This window comes from Lethenteron reissneri, chromosome 7 (genome assembly GCF_015708825.2).
Source record: "Lethenteron reissneri isolate LAM-NWPU_2019-01 chromosome 7, ASM1570882v1, whole genome shotgun sequence".
Lineage (NCBI taxonomy): Eukaryota > Metazoa > Chordata > Hyperoartia > Petromyzontiformes > Petromyzontidae > Lethenteron > Lethenteron reissneri.
In genome coordinates, this window is record NC_083785.1 from 4,944,652 (window position 1) to 4,960,602 (window position 15,951).

General features: G+C 44.0%; 1 protein-coding gene across 5 annotated transcripts in view; it reads right to left on the bottom strand.

Annotated features, from left to right (window-relative positions):
- Positions 1–2,391: 2,391 nt before the first annotated feature.
- Positions 2,392–15,951, bottom strand: part of NEK10 (NIMA related kinase 10) — a 32,245-nt gene continuing 18,685 nt past the window's right edge. Inside the window, exons 23-34 of one of the 5 annotated variants that reach the window (XR_009756815.1) lie at positions 15,164–15,239; positions 13,552–13,681; positions 12,445–12,515; positions 11,268–11,466; positions 10,183–10,414; positions 9,787–9,933; positions 9,382–9,485; positions 7,340–7,450; positions 6,500–6,706; positions 6,001–6,053; positions 5,762–5,820; positions 2,392–5,192 (exon numbers count right to left, since the gene is read on the bottom strand). Coding sequence is in view for 1 of the 5 variants with exons in the window: in XM_061573533.1 (XP_061429517.1) it covers positions 5,147–5,192; positions 5,762–5,820; positions 6,001–6,053; positions 6,598–6,706; positions 7,340–7,450; positions 9,382–9,485; positions 9,787–9,933; positions 10,183–10,414; positions 11,268–11,466; positions 12,445–12,515; positions 13,552–13,681; positions 15,164–15,239 (1,337 nt within the window). In the remaining 4 variants the exon portion in view is untranslated. Of the gene's footprint in view, positions 5,193–5,761; positions 5,821–6,000; positions 6,054–6,499; positions 6,707–7,339; positions 7,451–9,381; positions 9,517–9,786; positions 9,934–10,182; positions 10,415–11,267; positions 11,467–12,444; positions 12,516–13,551; positions 13,682–15,163; positions 15,240–15,951 lie in introns of those variants that run through there. The other 4 variants (XM_061573533.1, XR_009756817.1, XR_009756816.1 and 1 more) reach the window with 4 other exon arrangements.

Here is a 15,951-nt window from a genome sequence, read left to right on the forward strand (position 1 = left end):
CCCCGCCCGCTTTACGTAAGCTTTATAATATTAGTATCTACCGACCCTATAGTAGTAATTGCACACATTGGGGTGAAGAGGTGGAGAAGAAGACATCACACTTTGAAGAATGTACCTCAGTCTTGCGTGTTTTTTGTTGCATTTTAACGCGAATGAGAATCCCCTCCCACCGAACGCGTGTGCGTCGCTAGGGGCGCGCATGCGCAGACGCGTGCTTTGGTGCACGCTCAGAGGCACAATGTAATAAATCAGTAACAAAAAATCAGCTCGAAATTGCTAATTAAACTACTTTAAATGTGACGGACATGAAATTGGAATAGCGCTGGCTCACCAGGGGGCTTATGGCATGCTATACCAGGGTACTTTTTCAAAACATAAACCCCACAGTTCGCAAGCCAAATCCCTCGCAAATGTCGGCCACATGCAGACAGACAGACAGACAAAAATTACATTAATAGGTGAGACTACACGAATTCTTAGGTCATGGCAGGCATGCGCAAGAATATAATATAGTTTATGTGCTATCCGCAATCATACGGAGGCGCATGCAGAGTGAGAAACCCCGTGCGTGTGAGGGGACAACGCCACGTTATCCTATCCTGTACACAGATTTGGGTGACACTGCGTTTTTGGCAGTGGTGCACAAAACACAGAAAACACGACAGCATGTTACAGGAAATTACCCTTCTGAGTTCCCTCTTTTTTATTTTTTATTTTAATGCAGTGTAATCGATTAATGTGTTGGGAGTTTGTTTTCTATCGTATACACATGGAAGACATGGAGATTCAATTTTGATTTAAAGCTTTTGTGACTGCAGGGATTCATATTCTTGGTTCTTTCGGTAAAGTAACGTAGAAGGGAAATATTTAAATAATATAAATATATATTTAAAAGTCACGTAGAATGCTAATTAGCAATTAATATACAAATAATAAATATTTGTATTATTTTATTATTTCCCTTCTACGTGACTTTACCGAAAGAACCAAGAAGATGGAGATTCGTCCACACTCTGCTGTACCGCCTTCTCCTGCCGAACCAGGGTTGCGGCTCCACAGTCGTGGATGACGGAGAGTGTTCAGAACGACGATCAGCCACCCTCGCCACCCCTCCCCACACGAGGTTTGGGAGCACGGGGCTGCAGGGAGGCACACTGCGAGATGCGAAGGCTGTCACAGCGGATTATTGACCTCGTTTTGTTAATTTCACTCAGGACGCATCTCGACAAAACACAACTGCTGCCTCCCGCGCAGTCATCAGCGGCCGATTTTCATTTGCTCCGTGTCACTCAAACTGGCCATCATGAGTCCACTGGTTTTTTTTTCTCGTACACGTGTGTAATGACCACCGCGACGATCTGGAATGACCTATGCCTCAGTTTTCTCCTTCAATGTAGGCAGTGCCGGATTATCCTAGTAGCAAAAGTAGCTACATATGCTACGGGCCCCGCACTTTCAAGGGCCCTGCGCTAAATGATTTCAAGCTATCCATTCTGGTTCAGTGATTTTGCACTTGCTCTATTACTATAGTACTATACTGCCTCCAACTTTTACGAACGACTGGGTGTTTAAAAGTTAGCGATTTGTCATATTATCTGGCTGTATAGCGAATGAAAAATACAATTACTTTACTATGGAAGCAAAACATATATTTTAATATTTATGTGTGTTTTTTTATTTAGGGTCCCTTTATAACATATGCCACAGGCCCCGCAATAGCTTAATGTGGCACTGAATGTAGGGCGGGTTTATTAGAACCTCACGAACAATAACGTCAGCAAGATAATAATGTATATCACAGTGGTGCATGGTACTCAACATACAACGCCAAGCACTGCGAACTGCCACCCCCTCACCGATCTACTCAGTGGCAGTCACTTCGCTCCAGGCTGGTCCAGGAGTTCGCACACAAAACTGCTAGATGCACCTATAACGCAATGTGCATCGCAACCACAGCACAGAAACCGATACTAATCCCCTAGATCCCTGTTGTGGAGAACATTCTGCCACCAAATATATGCAGACATGCAAACAAAACAAGAGTTTACACGTTTTCTTGCCAACGACAACCTAACCATCAACCAAGACCTCACCAATGTACCTCACCACCAACTCAAGACCTGACCCCCGCTTCTGGGATCACGCTATCATCCTAGAATATCACCCAGATCTTGAAGAACACTGATGAACAGAGTGGAACAACATGGATGTCCAGAATAAACACCTCATTCCTCAAACTAATTTTGTACCATTAACCGCAGACAGTCATCAGCCCCCACCCCCAGCCCTCTCAACTTCTTCAGCTATGCATACGCAGTTGGACATTGTCGTGCCGCAAAGCCAGCTTGAAAGTGTGACGTTGAAAAGACATTATATAAACATTTAATCATAAGCAATTCACCACAATAAGGAGTTTATTTTTGCACAGTTTAAAACAAAATCCATTTAAATGCGAGCAACTGTTCATACAAAATACCCTTGGTGGAAACGCAACGTAAATTTAGATTTAAAATGTAAAAATCTACATTACGCAATGTAAATCTACAATTACCATCAATCATTTAAAATTCTGACCAAAACTGAGACCGTGGGCTTTTGATCAACTTGATAATGCAAACAAGAGTTCAAATAAGCTCAGAACACATGCCAGACACAGGTGTATTGATACAGCGACCACCGATCCATAAGCTACAGCGCCACGAGTCAAGACGAGACATTTCTCTCGTCGGCACCACCTGCAGCGGCGTAACTCTCACGGCTACAATTTATTTACATGGCCAATAACAATTGATTCTGTGAAAACCATTTGAAATTAGTGGGTTATCATTAGCCATATAAATACATTGGTACGACTGAAACTTTGCTGCCTTAGGTGGTCCCAATTTCTGCTCTGGACCATGGACTATGGTGGTGAGATAATGGATATACCATCCCACATTGGTACTCAAAGTGCATTACAAGACCACAAACCCAAGCTTATGGACCCATGCTTAAGTTTTACAAACCGATTAAACCTTAGTAAACACTCAACACTAGAATACTAAGCAGTTCCATACTAGACACAGCACATCCAATATACCTCTCGGTGTGGCTGTGGCTACTGGTTAGGTGCCATTTACTCGTCTACCAGCGACCTGGGGATATTAGGTGAGAAACTAAGCCGTGGTTATTACAGTTGCCAAACCACACAGCTTATCGCAGCATACCCAACACTACAAACACTACTGAACTGTATACAGAGAAGCAAGTTAACTAGGGTATAAAAACAAAGAGATGAGCATGAGTTGCTCGTAAGCCATAGCCCAGCGCGTACGCACACTTTGTCGTCAACACTATACACAAACGTAAACATTCTGTGTTGCACAGAAATCCTGAGTTCATTTAAAATGTGCACCATACATTTCCTGGGTGCATCAATCTGGATACTGAAAGACTGTCGATCTTGGCCACTTCAAATTAAAATGTTCAGAGTGATTTCTCCCACGATCAAATCACTCTTGGTTTGCCCAATTCATGGATACCACATATTATAATAATCGTTTTAGCAGCATGAGAACACTATCAGGCAGGAGTTTTTAAACTGGGAAGTCTGTTGACCCCGAAGTGGACGCAGGCATCATTAAGGGGGTCTGTGAAAGACAACTGGATTCACAGTGGATTCTCCTGCTGATCCAGCTTGCACCAGCGCAAGAGTAAATCAGACGTTGATAAGCCCACACAGCTACAACACTGCCCCACTGTGGGGTTCTCAAAGTGCCTCGGAAGACGTTTGAACTGTGGCTCTACTAAGCCTGGGTACAAAAATGATTGAGAATCGCTGTTATAATGCACGTAATGGGATAAACATCCACTCGAATAAAGCGCAGCTGCCTTCTTATACCAACAGTTTATGCAATGTATCAATAATCCCTGATTATACTCTTGGACGTTCCTTTGTAATGTCTTGTATGTGTTGTTATTTGTGTTTCATCTGTGCTTTGGTTTGTTTTGTCCTTTTTTACTTTTATCCATCCGCACTGTATGTTACGTCCTAATTTGGTTATGTCATTCTGTCTACATTGCATGGCTCATCTGTATGTGCTACATAGGTATGTGCATTTACATAGCATAAAATGAGCATAATCAAAAGCAAACCATTCTTGGGCATGTAATTTGATGTGCGTATCATTTGGGTCATGAATCGATCTTCATCAATGCATGATTCTGGTTCCACGACGGAGCATGTGCACAAGTCAATGTTCCAAACTGGAAAATGCTTCCTCGACTTGTCAAGCCAAGACTTGCCATACTGTTTTTAACACGACTAAATTTAGATTAGTCTGCGCTGTAATACTCATATCGGCTCCCCTGAAGTTTCTTCACCTGCATTAAATAGTCGTCACCGGCTAATTACCCAGGGTAATGCAGGGTGGAGGGGTGGCCCAAATGAAACAAAAACACGGATAATCAAAACATGTGCAGATTAGGCAATAAAAATATGCATTGTTTAGCTATGCAGAATGGGGGTGAAAATGGGGGTGAAAATGCGGAATGTGGCATCTGTTTTGATTGCTTCTTAAACTAATCCATTTGCTTCCCGACGTGCTTGCATTCTCATAGGCACCCAGTCACTGACCATCGACTGACGAGTGAGGAGCAGCGAATGACTATACAAACACATGTGGAGAGATATTCTATATTTTTGCAAGCAAGCTTAAAACTCAAAGGGAATGGTCTGCCCACGGATCATTGAGAATTAACTGTAATTGAGTTTTAAAAAAACTAGCCCAAGTTAAAGGAGTTATATAATGTATCCAGAGCCTCAACGGTGATAAAGTGCAATGTCAATGTGTACGCTTTACCTATTAATTCTGGACTATTTTAGAAAATGTGTTCTCAGGTGTTTTGTTGCCTTAAGAGGACTCCATCTGAACCCGTAGAAAAGAGCACAGTGTCTGTGTAAATTACCATGCATATGGAACTTTTGCAGGCTATTGACACACCATCAGTATGTCTGCCAGGCTGTGCTACGCAACAGGACTACCCGCAGCTGGCTGAGAACCATGGGGCCACAGCTTCCTCGTGAAGTGGTCCCTGTGGAGGGGTTCTCCCCATGGCAGAGTCTTCTTGTTGTAGGAACTCTGCCAACGAGCAGTGTTGGGTCGTGTCAAGACAGCAGGGCCCTCACAGTTGAAGATTCCAAGTCCTGGTGCCTATAACAGAGCGTGGTGTTACCACAATCACTCAGTTCTCCATCTCACAAATGTATGTATGTTGAACTTCTTTCGCACCATACATAAACAACCGTGCTGATCGGAGGTGCGCTGGAAGGACATCAAATTAAACACGAAAAGCAGAAGCACATCTCAAAGTGCGCGATGCAGTGACATATATGTTTTTCTGTTTACACATTTGTGCAACAATCACGCTAAAGCTGCTTGAATTATTCTGGAAGTTAATTTTGCTCTGAAGTTTTAAAAGTAATTTGTCGTAGCCAACTTTTATTTCAGGACATGCATTTCAATTCACACTTATTTATGTGCATACAATATCTTTATAAAAATGTTTTATGTAATGCAGTTATTTTTGCTCTGATTGCTATTTTCTTCACTGTCACACTTTGTTTATGTTATTACTTTTATCATTTTGGTGACCCGGTCATTCTTGCAATTGAGACTCTGTTATCCTGGTCTCTTGAGTTTGGCTCAACAAAATACACTTGAAAGTTGATATAGAAGCAATTTAGGAGTGAAAGGATGTGATAACCCACACACTTTCATACCGGGTGGCTTGGCCTGTACTGTAGTAGCCACTCTCCATGAGCACATCTTCAATCATACACTGCAACAGAAAAGTGTAAGCACATTCCATTGGTTGTGTCCACATATTTTAACCTCATACCGGTTGAATGCTGATGACTGTGAACAGCTCAGACACTTCTTCCGCGCTGTATCGGAGCTCCAAGCATGATTCACAAACACCAACAAATAATATTGCAGCAAAGGTGCCAAGAGTAGTTACCTGCATTTGCCCATAAGTGATGCCTTCCTGATTGTCATCGCCATCATAATAACCTGGACACAGAAACACAGCTGGGTACTCATGACGTAGACATCTAAACCTATCATCATGTAAAACACTGAACTTCTGTTAAAGCACAGTGGATTAATTGCATTAAAATCGTACCATGCTTCTACTATGCTGTAGCGTCCATTGTGGTTATCATTTGGACTTTAACAAGGGTCTTAAGAGTCGATCGTGTACTGTATTCCAAAAATCCAATGAATATAAAGTGGGTTTTCTTTTAATTCTTGGTGGAGATATTGATTAACTCAAACTTAACCAAACACATTATTTGGTGATACTGCATTGGAAGTGGTGCACAAATAACAAATATGTAAGACATTCGTCATGAACACTCTGAAGGGTCGTTGCCCGAAACGTCATCTATTATATATATTTTTTCCTTTTAAGGCCATGGTGTTAATGATGAAGGTGTTGAATATTTGTTAAACATAACTGTAGCTCTCATCAGTATTTGTAATGCACTGGCCAAGGTCAACGGCGACGAGTGAAGATCGGTGGAGGGAGTGAGCTGATGGTGGTGCTGTCCCTCACGATGGGTTTCCCCCGAGCTCAGCTGGGAGCTGGAGCTGCTCTGACAGTAGACGCCAGGCTTCGCCAGGGCCCAGCCCAAGTCGATTACCTCCTGGGAACCCTGCACCACCTGCTCAACGAACACGCGGCCAACAACTCACGATGCTTCTCAAGCTCAACTTGCCATAGCCATGCAAAACACAGACCCACATAGACTTGTAAAGTATGCGTTTCAAGATCAATTAAAATGACGGTGATCCAACCATAGATGCCCCAGTGATTTATTATGTCCCTCTTACTTTCTTCTCAACAGATTGTTGAATATTGTTAAAGTGATGGCTCCCTATCTTACAGGGAAGAGTGCTAAAGTAGTCAACAAATGTATTGAGAAAACCGGCCAGGTGGCTCAGGGGTAGATCGAGGGCCTTGCAATTCCAAGGCTGCGAGTCCAAATCCTGGTTGGGGGTTGACACAGCTCATGATCCCTCTGGTGTTGATAAAAATTAGTACCACTTTATGGGTAAGTCAACAGTGGTTGTCTTATAGAGAGACTTGCCTCTGCCATTGGAATGTGGAATTTCCACCACTGGCTCAGAAGATGAACATCAATGTATCAATGATCATTTGACTTATGAGAATGGTGGTAAATGTAGAGGCTTTGAAGTAACAAGTTGTTTTGTCATTCATTTCTTCCCATTATTTTTATCTATAAATGGATCACCCTGTAATTTGTTGAATGAATGTTAAAACAACAAAACCAAACCTTCTGAATCTCACTCTTGAGATTGCAAGCATTGCTGTGGGGACTGAAGAGCGACTTCTTGAAACGTTCCACAGCCCTGCGTGACCGGTTGTGCGTCAGCGATGGAGGAAGCTAAAGCCCAATACAGGAGACATTATGGCTAGGCTCTGTTACACACAACTACACAATACACAGAACTACCAAACTGGAGAAGCGTTCATTTGAAAAAGACACATTAAATGCATATGCTGTGAAATCATTATAAATTAAATCTTACATTTAAGTAAAACTAACCAGCAGAAGTGTATGGAGCCACTGCCTAGATTAGTAGTTCCCAACCTGTGGTGCCAGCCCATTGGTGGTCCACAAGGCCACGTGGGTGGTCTGCGAAACTATTGCAAACATTATGTTTTTCAACAAACACCAGATTTAAAAAAATATTATTTCAATGTATAAAGCGCCCTTAAACAATCGTTCTCAGGGCGCTTGCATGGCAAGGTGGAAAATAGTTAACAACCAAGTAAAGAAGAAGTGAGAAAGACGGTTGAAAATAAGTAAAGACAGAAAGCCATTATAAACAGATATGCACAGTGGTTCATGAAAACATTTTAAAAGGTGCCATTTTAACACGAGTTCAGAAGGGTTGGGACTCACTTTTATAGATGCTTACATTAGCGATAAAAAGTTATCCTGAATGATACTGCAGACACCCAGAGCCAGATTAAGGTTTTTGTAGGCCCTAGGCACATCTGTTTCCTAGGTGTTCAGTGATAACTTACCAGAGTTGGTACTGCTGTCAATGTCACTACCGCCACTGTCACTCGCTTGCTTCACGCGCACTTCGTCGAGGCGCTGAACAGATGTCGTTGCTGATATGCTCATTATTTAGTCTCTGCCCTAATTGTATGGGAGCGTGCTGTGCCGTAGATAAGTAGATTGAAATTGAAATTATTTCTTTTTTTAAACTAAGTAAGCCTATAAAAAATTAAAAGCGAAAATGTATCCAACTATTTTTTACTGTGATTATCATATCGGATGACGCAGCCTGAAAAGAATGCCGTTCATTTTCATCGATAACAAATTAAATGTTTTGACAGGATGACCGCATGGTGAGTACCATATTGCTTTACTTTTGTTTAAGCTTAGAGGTTTGTTTCACTGTTATTTTAGGTCCATAATAAAGATTTTTGGGTTAGATCACGTTATTATAAATGTGTTGCAACCCTCCACCAACCGACACGGCCAATCAGTAAAAAATGTGTCACGTTGACAAAAGACAAATAGTTACTTCTTCAGCCCACCGGTGTGATTGGCCGTGTCGGGTGGTGGAGGGTTGCCACACATTTATAACAACGCGATCTAACCCAAAAACCTTTATGATTAATAATACTGGTCACAAAAGCCTACGAGTTAAACTGTTATTGTAGGTGTAATATGCCTCACAACGAGTCAACGACTTGTTATCACAGCACATAAATTGCAACGAGCATAATTATATTTATTCAAGAAGATATCTTGCTTACATCTTTTATCATACAAACAAAAAAATTGTTTTTTTATCGTTGGCCCTTCAGTTTTTGTAGGCCCTGCAGATACCAATCAAACTAGCCTTAAGAGTTAATATTTGTTATCCTTCCCCCCCACCTCAATTATCAAGGTTGGCTACGTACAGTGCAAAATAAGTTCAACATACACACATTTGCATGCTATACATGCTGTATTGTTATTGCTTTTAGTGCAATATCCTGTGACAGGACTTAACTTCTAAGTCATACTTTATACATTTAACTTGCCTTCTTAAATGTAATGTGCATCAACAATGGTAAAACACAGCTCTACAGCGAGTGATGTAGGGGGGTCGGCATGAGCACTGTACGAGGAATTAATTGGCACCCCCTCCCCAACCCGGTACAATTATCGCCTTCAAATTGTCGCCCAGCACTTGGGCACCTCCAGCCCATGGAGACCAGGACAGCGGCACCGCCTGCTCACATGTTAGCTATACCACTGTGTACAGAAAGTGTCGCACTGCAGCAGTAATTGGCGAGGTTTGGGTCACGTACTTGTGAAATGTAGATAAGCTTGTGCAGCTGCAAGAGGATCTGCTGGATGGGATCCGAGATCTGCCTCACCTTGCGCTGTGACACTGCAATGCCCGTTCCTGACCCTGGACATAATCAACACGGCCCGCGTTGCTCCTGGAGGTCACACAGCCATGGGGCCTCATCACAATACTCATCCTGATGCTCACGACTCAACAGACTGTGCGGATGGACGCAAATGCTTTGGTCACCACAATTGTAAATGATCACAACTCATGCCTGTGTGAACATCTCTCAGCCTGTCAGCATCAACATCACTAAAATCCTCAGATGCGGTCACATACAGATGCTATATAGAACCATATTTTATTTACGCTTGTGCAGCAGCAGACAGGCACAAGTGAATGAATTAGCGAGGAAACTCACGAGGTCGCGGTCTGGAGCTACCCCTGCAGATGGAGTCGGCAGAGCGAGAGTAGCGGCGTCGCTCCGCTGATGGGTGCTGCCTGGACGGGCTGCTCACTGTGCTGGAGGGCCCTGGTGGTGTCAGAAGCGAGTCCTCGCCCTCCAAACCTTATCCACATGCCGCAACAGTGGAGAGAGCCAAGTTATTATTATCATCATGTTCGTTTACCCAGGAAAGCCTCACCGAGTCTGATTACTCTTTTTCAGGAGGGTCCTGCCAACTTTTCGTATTAGGAAGTGCCGATCAATATATGTGTGTAAGTAATTTGGCCTGGAACATCAGCATACAATGGGCAACTCTTCTTCAAATTAATGTTTCCAAAAATTGTGGCTGCCTGTGGCGGTACATGCACGTGCCATAGATTGGTGACTCGGCGCCCCTCTTTGCGTGGTCGATACAGGTTTTGGGCACCAGCGTGAAGGCACACGGCAGGCCCACCAGACCCTCCTCCACAAGGGCCGACCCAGGCTTCCCCCCCCCTTCCATCCAATCCACGCCCAGTGTGCCCCCCCCCTCCCAGCCCTCTTCACTACGCAAGCTTGATGCACCCCCACTGCTCTCCAAGCTGCCTCCCTTGCCTTCCTGCTCCTGCACCCACCGAACACACACATATACACATACGGGCTAGGTCATATTCAGGTGTGAATGGCAACCTACTGAACTCCAAATGCAAGAAAATCCTTCATCTTAATCAAGGGCAGACAGGCAGCAGAAACATAGGTTCCTTTAATCTGGATTCCAGTCACAGTTTATATCAAGAAGCATTAACATTGAGGCAATGAATGGCGGTGTAACTCGCAGAGAGATAATCTCTGGCCAGGTAGCTGAGCAACAGAATGAGCAGCTCGCAAATCAGATAGTTGCAAGTCAAAATCCTGGTGGGGGGTGACTCAGCCTGTCATCCCTCTGGAGTCGACCAAATAAGTAACACTTTGTGGGAATTCAACCATGGTTGTCTTGTTGAGAGGCTCATCTCTGCCATAGGAGTGGAATTTCCACCACCAACTCAGGGCTGTAAACAGGAGCTGAGCACTGCCTCAACACTCACTTGAGCAAGAAACCCCTCTGACTTCAGTTGTTGTGCTTTAATGTATGCATAAATATCATTAAAATGTTCTGTAACTGTTTTTCAATCAACATAACATTGCTACAAGCCTTCTAATAATTACAACTTCTCGATCCAAAATCATTATAATGTACTTTCTGTCAATTACTCCAGAATTGTTTTTACGAAGCACAAAATAGTTGGAAAATTATTTATTTATTGAGAACGTTTATTATTCCTGTGAACTTCAATTATTGGATTCTGAAATATTGTCAAGAAAAAATTTTAACGTTGTGCAAAACAGAAACATTTTTGTGGACCTTATATTGTATGATATATATCGTAGCATTGCTATTCCACAGAATTTAACGTGAGTGTGAATGTGAGCATGGCTACCTGTTGTGCCAGGCAACAATGTGCGTGCATGTGGGCCTGCGCTAGACGGCGCTGAGTACGGCGCCGCTCCCTTTCCAAGCGGTGCTCCATGTCACAGCAGTTGGCTCCCAGGGCATCTGCATGAGCCATGAGGCGCGCCGACAGCCCTGCGCACACCTCCACCACGTCCGGGCGCAATCCAGCCTCGGGACTGAGACACCTGTCCCGCCACACCCGCGCAGAGCATTTACGAAACCATCACCACGACAGCCGGGTGGGATCGGCCGAGATCGTTTTGAACGACGTCAACATCTCCTAACGTGACCTCTACGGTAAAACGAACCAATCTCGACCGCCCACTCAGTCAATGCCAGGCCCACTCTCTCATGGAGCAGCGGTCAGCACAATCACACATAATAACAACAGTTGCCATTTGGCACTATGTGGTGGTGACATCACAACAGCACTTGTGCCAGGCTAAATGCACTATTAGGCCATGTGAAATGATGGTAGATCACTAAATCTAGATTGAAAACTCATTGCTTTAGAACTGCTTTCATGTTTAGTTTGTCGTCCTTCCCCTGTACCTCCGATTCGAATGGTTGGCTATGTACAGTGCGTCCGAAGTCCAACATACATACATACATGCTGACAGGAAGTCAGACTCAGGTGTTATAGGTTAACTGACCGAGATTACTGACAGATGCACCACCTGTGCTCCCCACTATGCCAACTTGCATGTTTTAGATGTCTGGGTGCTCAGCTCATTGTTGTGAGCATTGCTCCTCCATCCTCTATTGTTATTGGACATCAATTGCCTCCAGCTGCCCAGTAGCATCCTTCTTGAGCCTCCTCCACAGTGGCCGATCTTGACACTGCTGATATCAGTCATTGGCAAGTCCAATCAGCTCCACATCCTCCTGTACCACACCAACTCATCTCTTCTCCAGTCTGTGTTGTGCCCGTGTAGCCCTCTCTAAACCCGAAGCTTCGTATGGGGCAATAGTCGAGGTAGCTCCCACACAGGATTAAGCAGCCGATTAAAAACCAAGCAACACAAAACCGCAACAGCACACACTGCCCAAATATCGAGCAAAACACAACCCCAGATACTCACAGAGAAAGATGGTACCCATAGTGACAGTGTGATGACATTCTAAACAAACGATGGGAAGGTTCAACGTAAGGAGGAGCTCACCTTCGTACGGTTTTGCTGAGCTGGGCCGAATAGAGTCCTTCGGTGATTGGCTCATAGGTCGCCCCCACTATCTGCATGTATATAAAATCACACCAGTCACATTCAAACAACATCATGGTGCTAGCATTGTGTGGAATTATTGTAATTCAGCTGCACATTTAATATTTACATCCATGCAATGGAAAGTAATCAAATTAATGCAAGTGTAGTGACATTGAATGAGTCACTGTACACAGTGGTAGTGCGTGCCGCTGGAAGATTGGGAGACAATGGAATTAGAGGTAGCAGCCCGTTCTACCAGTTGGACTTGTGGGCAAGGCACGGAGCCTTCTGGGGGATCCAGAGGGGTGCGGGGCCGGAGCCTGGCCATGCTGGGCAGAATAAAAGGCGAGCTCCTACTCACAATCAGGGCTGCTGTGGGTCTGGCAGCATGTTGGCTGTATCGACCCAGTATGTAGTTATCCCCTAAGGCTGTGAAGGCCGGAATAAAAGAGAGAGAGTACCTCCTACTAGTGTCTGTGAATTAGTACACTACACAAGAGACACTTGTTTGGCAAATTAGATAGTGCTGTAGGGAGTTCGGAGAAAAGTCTTGAGAGTCATGGTACTAGATTTCATGCAGAGGTTTTGTTTCAATGTGATTTGATAAAGTTATTTGATTTGTTGATGTGGGCCATTTGTGTGTTAGCATCAGATAGGATTATAGTTGATCATAGTAAAAGTTTGTTAGTTTAAGTCATAGCTATGGTCTGGGCTAGCTATTATTGATTTAGATTTAGTATGTAGTTGTTAGTATCATCATTATCACGGAAGGTGCCTCAGCGGTAGAGCGAATGGCTCAAGATCAGAATATATCGAGTTAAATTCCTCGTTTGGGGTTGACTCTTCCCTCTGGGGTCGATAACATGAGTTCCACTTTGTGAGCAAATCAACAGTAGTTGTTTGTCCTCTGGACAGACTCACCTCTGCCATAGAAATTTGGAATTTCCACCACTGGCTCAGGGCTATAAACAGGAGATGAGCAACGCCTCAATGCTCATTTGAGCAAGAAATCACTTCAAATTTTTTGTGGCTTTGTGGCACTGATGACAGGTGTTAGATACACACCCTGCTGGCGAGGGAGAGCATGTTGGTGCTGTAGAATGGCGGTGTGAGCATAGCCAATTGGTAGAGGATGCACCCAGCTGCCCACACATCTGCTCGCTCATCGTATGGCTCATTCTTCAAAATCTCTGGGCTGCACACATACACACAAGCAGACATGTATACACAGTATAAATGTGTAAACAATCACAGCGCTGTGGATCCTGTGTGGATTGTCTTGTGTGGCAGGTAAAGGTGGTAAAAGTGCGGCCCTGAAATTGCTTGTTCACGCTACTAGCGGGAGGGTACCCACTAGAGAGAGCTCTGGAGGGTATTTCAGCTACACTTCCACATTGAGCACACGTGCTGATCACATAACTGTGGTGTACTCATTGAAACTGGCTAACCATCGAAAAAAGACAGTCACTGCATCACACACTTTCAGATGCGCTTCTTCGGCCGTCTGGAACGCTCTTTCTTTTGATATTAGGAAGCCACTGGAGCTAATCACTTAAATCTAAATAAAATGTATTTATTTAGAACTGTATTCTTTGGTTTTTTCGGTAAAGTCACGTAGATAGAAATAAAATATTAAATAAAAAATCACGACGTTTCGATCACAACACAAGCGATCGTCATCAGGAGGACATGAATTCCTGCAGTCACGAAAGTTTTAAGTAATTATTTAGAAGTGCTTTTGTGTTTAGTTTGCTGTCCTTTCGCACCTCCAATTAGCACGGTTGGCTACGTAAGGTGCGAAAGAAGTTCAACACACATACAACTGCTGGGTGGAAAGGTTTCTAAAATCTAGAGGGATCTGAGATTCTTGGACATTTTTTCAACAAGCGTGCTGGAAGATGGAATCAAACCACAGCAGCTCCCTTGTGTTGCATACCTGGGTGAATATTCATAACTAGCCTTTTGCCCGTCCAAGGACGGGTGTATTTCAGTAAATCTGAAACTTGCAAGCGAAAAGCAGACCGCGACATGATATTCATTGCATCAATTCGTGTGCAATTTGTAACGCCGCGGTGACACAGACTTATTTCATTTAAAGGTTATAATCCCTTGTTCATCATGACGTCCTTTTCACTTCTATGTCTCAATAGCGTTACGGAGATCACGTGACGTGAGGGTTCTGCCTTTGTAATGAGGGTTGTAAGTTGACGCTGAGGAGGGGGAGGAGGCGCCTCGCCCCCCTATGTGGAGTGATGTCACCCGCTAATTAATATTTATGGTGGGGGGTGTCCATTCGGAAGACGTCACCTCATGATTATTAATGTGGAGGGGTGCTTGATGTGGACTGACGTTACCTGCTCCGGATTTATAATGGGGGGGGGGGGGGGTTCTACATGTGCAGTGACGTCACCCGCTCATTATTATTAATGAAGGGGAGGGTCCATGTGGAGGACGTCACCTGTTCATGAGTATCAATGAGGGGGTTGGCCAACGTGGAGTGACGTCACGCGTGGGACACACAGACATTCTTGGCTCATTATCGTAAATACCAGGCAAGCTGCCAGTGAGCACAGAGCCCTGTGGCTTAGTCCTACCATACATAAGCAGAGAGCACAAAGCCCTGTATAGCCCAGCCCTAGCACACAAATCTCTGATGCTGTGAGAGTGAGCAGCTCACCAGGAATAGACGATGGTGCCCACCATGGATGTCAGCTTGCTGTTCTCCTGCTTCTGCTTGGCCAGCCCAAAGTCCGCTTGGCAACACAAATTCCAAGACTGCATTATTACACAATTTAATATTACTACCGTATTTTCCTGCATATAACCTGCGGGGTATACCACTTTTTACAAACAAAACAAGACCCTGCGAGGTATATGGAGGTGCGGGCTATCCCAAAAATATTTTACACGTGTGACATGTCATAACTCGTTTAATGTTTTCATGGTAGGACTATCCAATATGCAACACTTACCTTTGACTTAATCACTGCTGAATAAACCACTCACACTAAAATTGCACATGTTATCACGTTTTAAATGAATCCAATTGTTTGTACAATGAAACGACAATGTTTGAAGTGGGCGCACTTTGTTTACCGTAATACTTTCAGTGGCTGTAGGGGGGTGCGAAAGTTCCAGCTGAGGCTCTGGATTACACAATGGGAAGGGCCTTAACAAGCGTCTACCAGAGGCGGAATCATAATTGCCGAGTCCCTTAGGCCGCTGCTATTGGCGGAGCACTATACAGTCGCGACCATGAGCTTTGTTTCAAACTTCCAATGGCTTTGTTGCCAGGAGGCAATGGCGTTACCATAGTGCCGCTATTGTCTGCGCAGTGAGCAATCTACCAGTGCTGAAACTGTACAGGGGTAACTACCGGTCCGGTAGCTGTAATATAATGAGGTCGAATGCTGGTAAGCCTAACATTACGGTATCTACCAGTTATGTGTTACTTATTTATTGGAT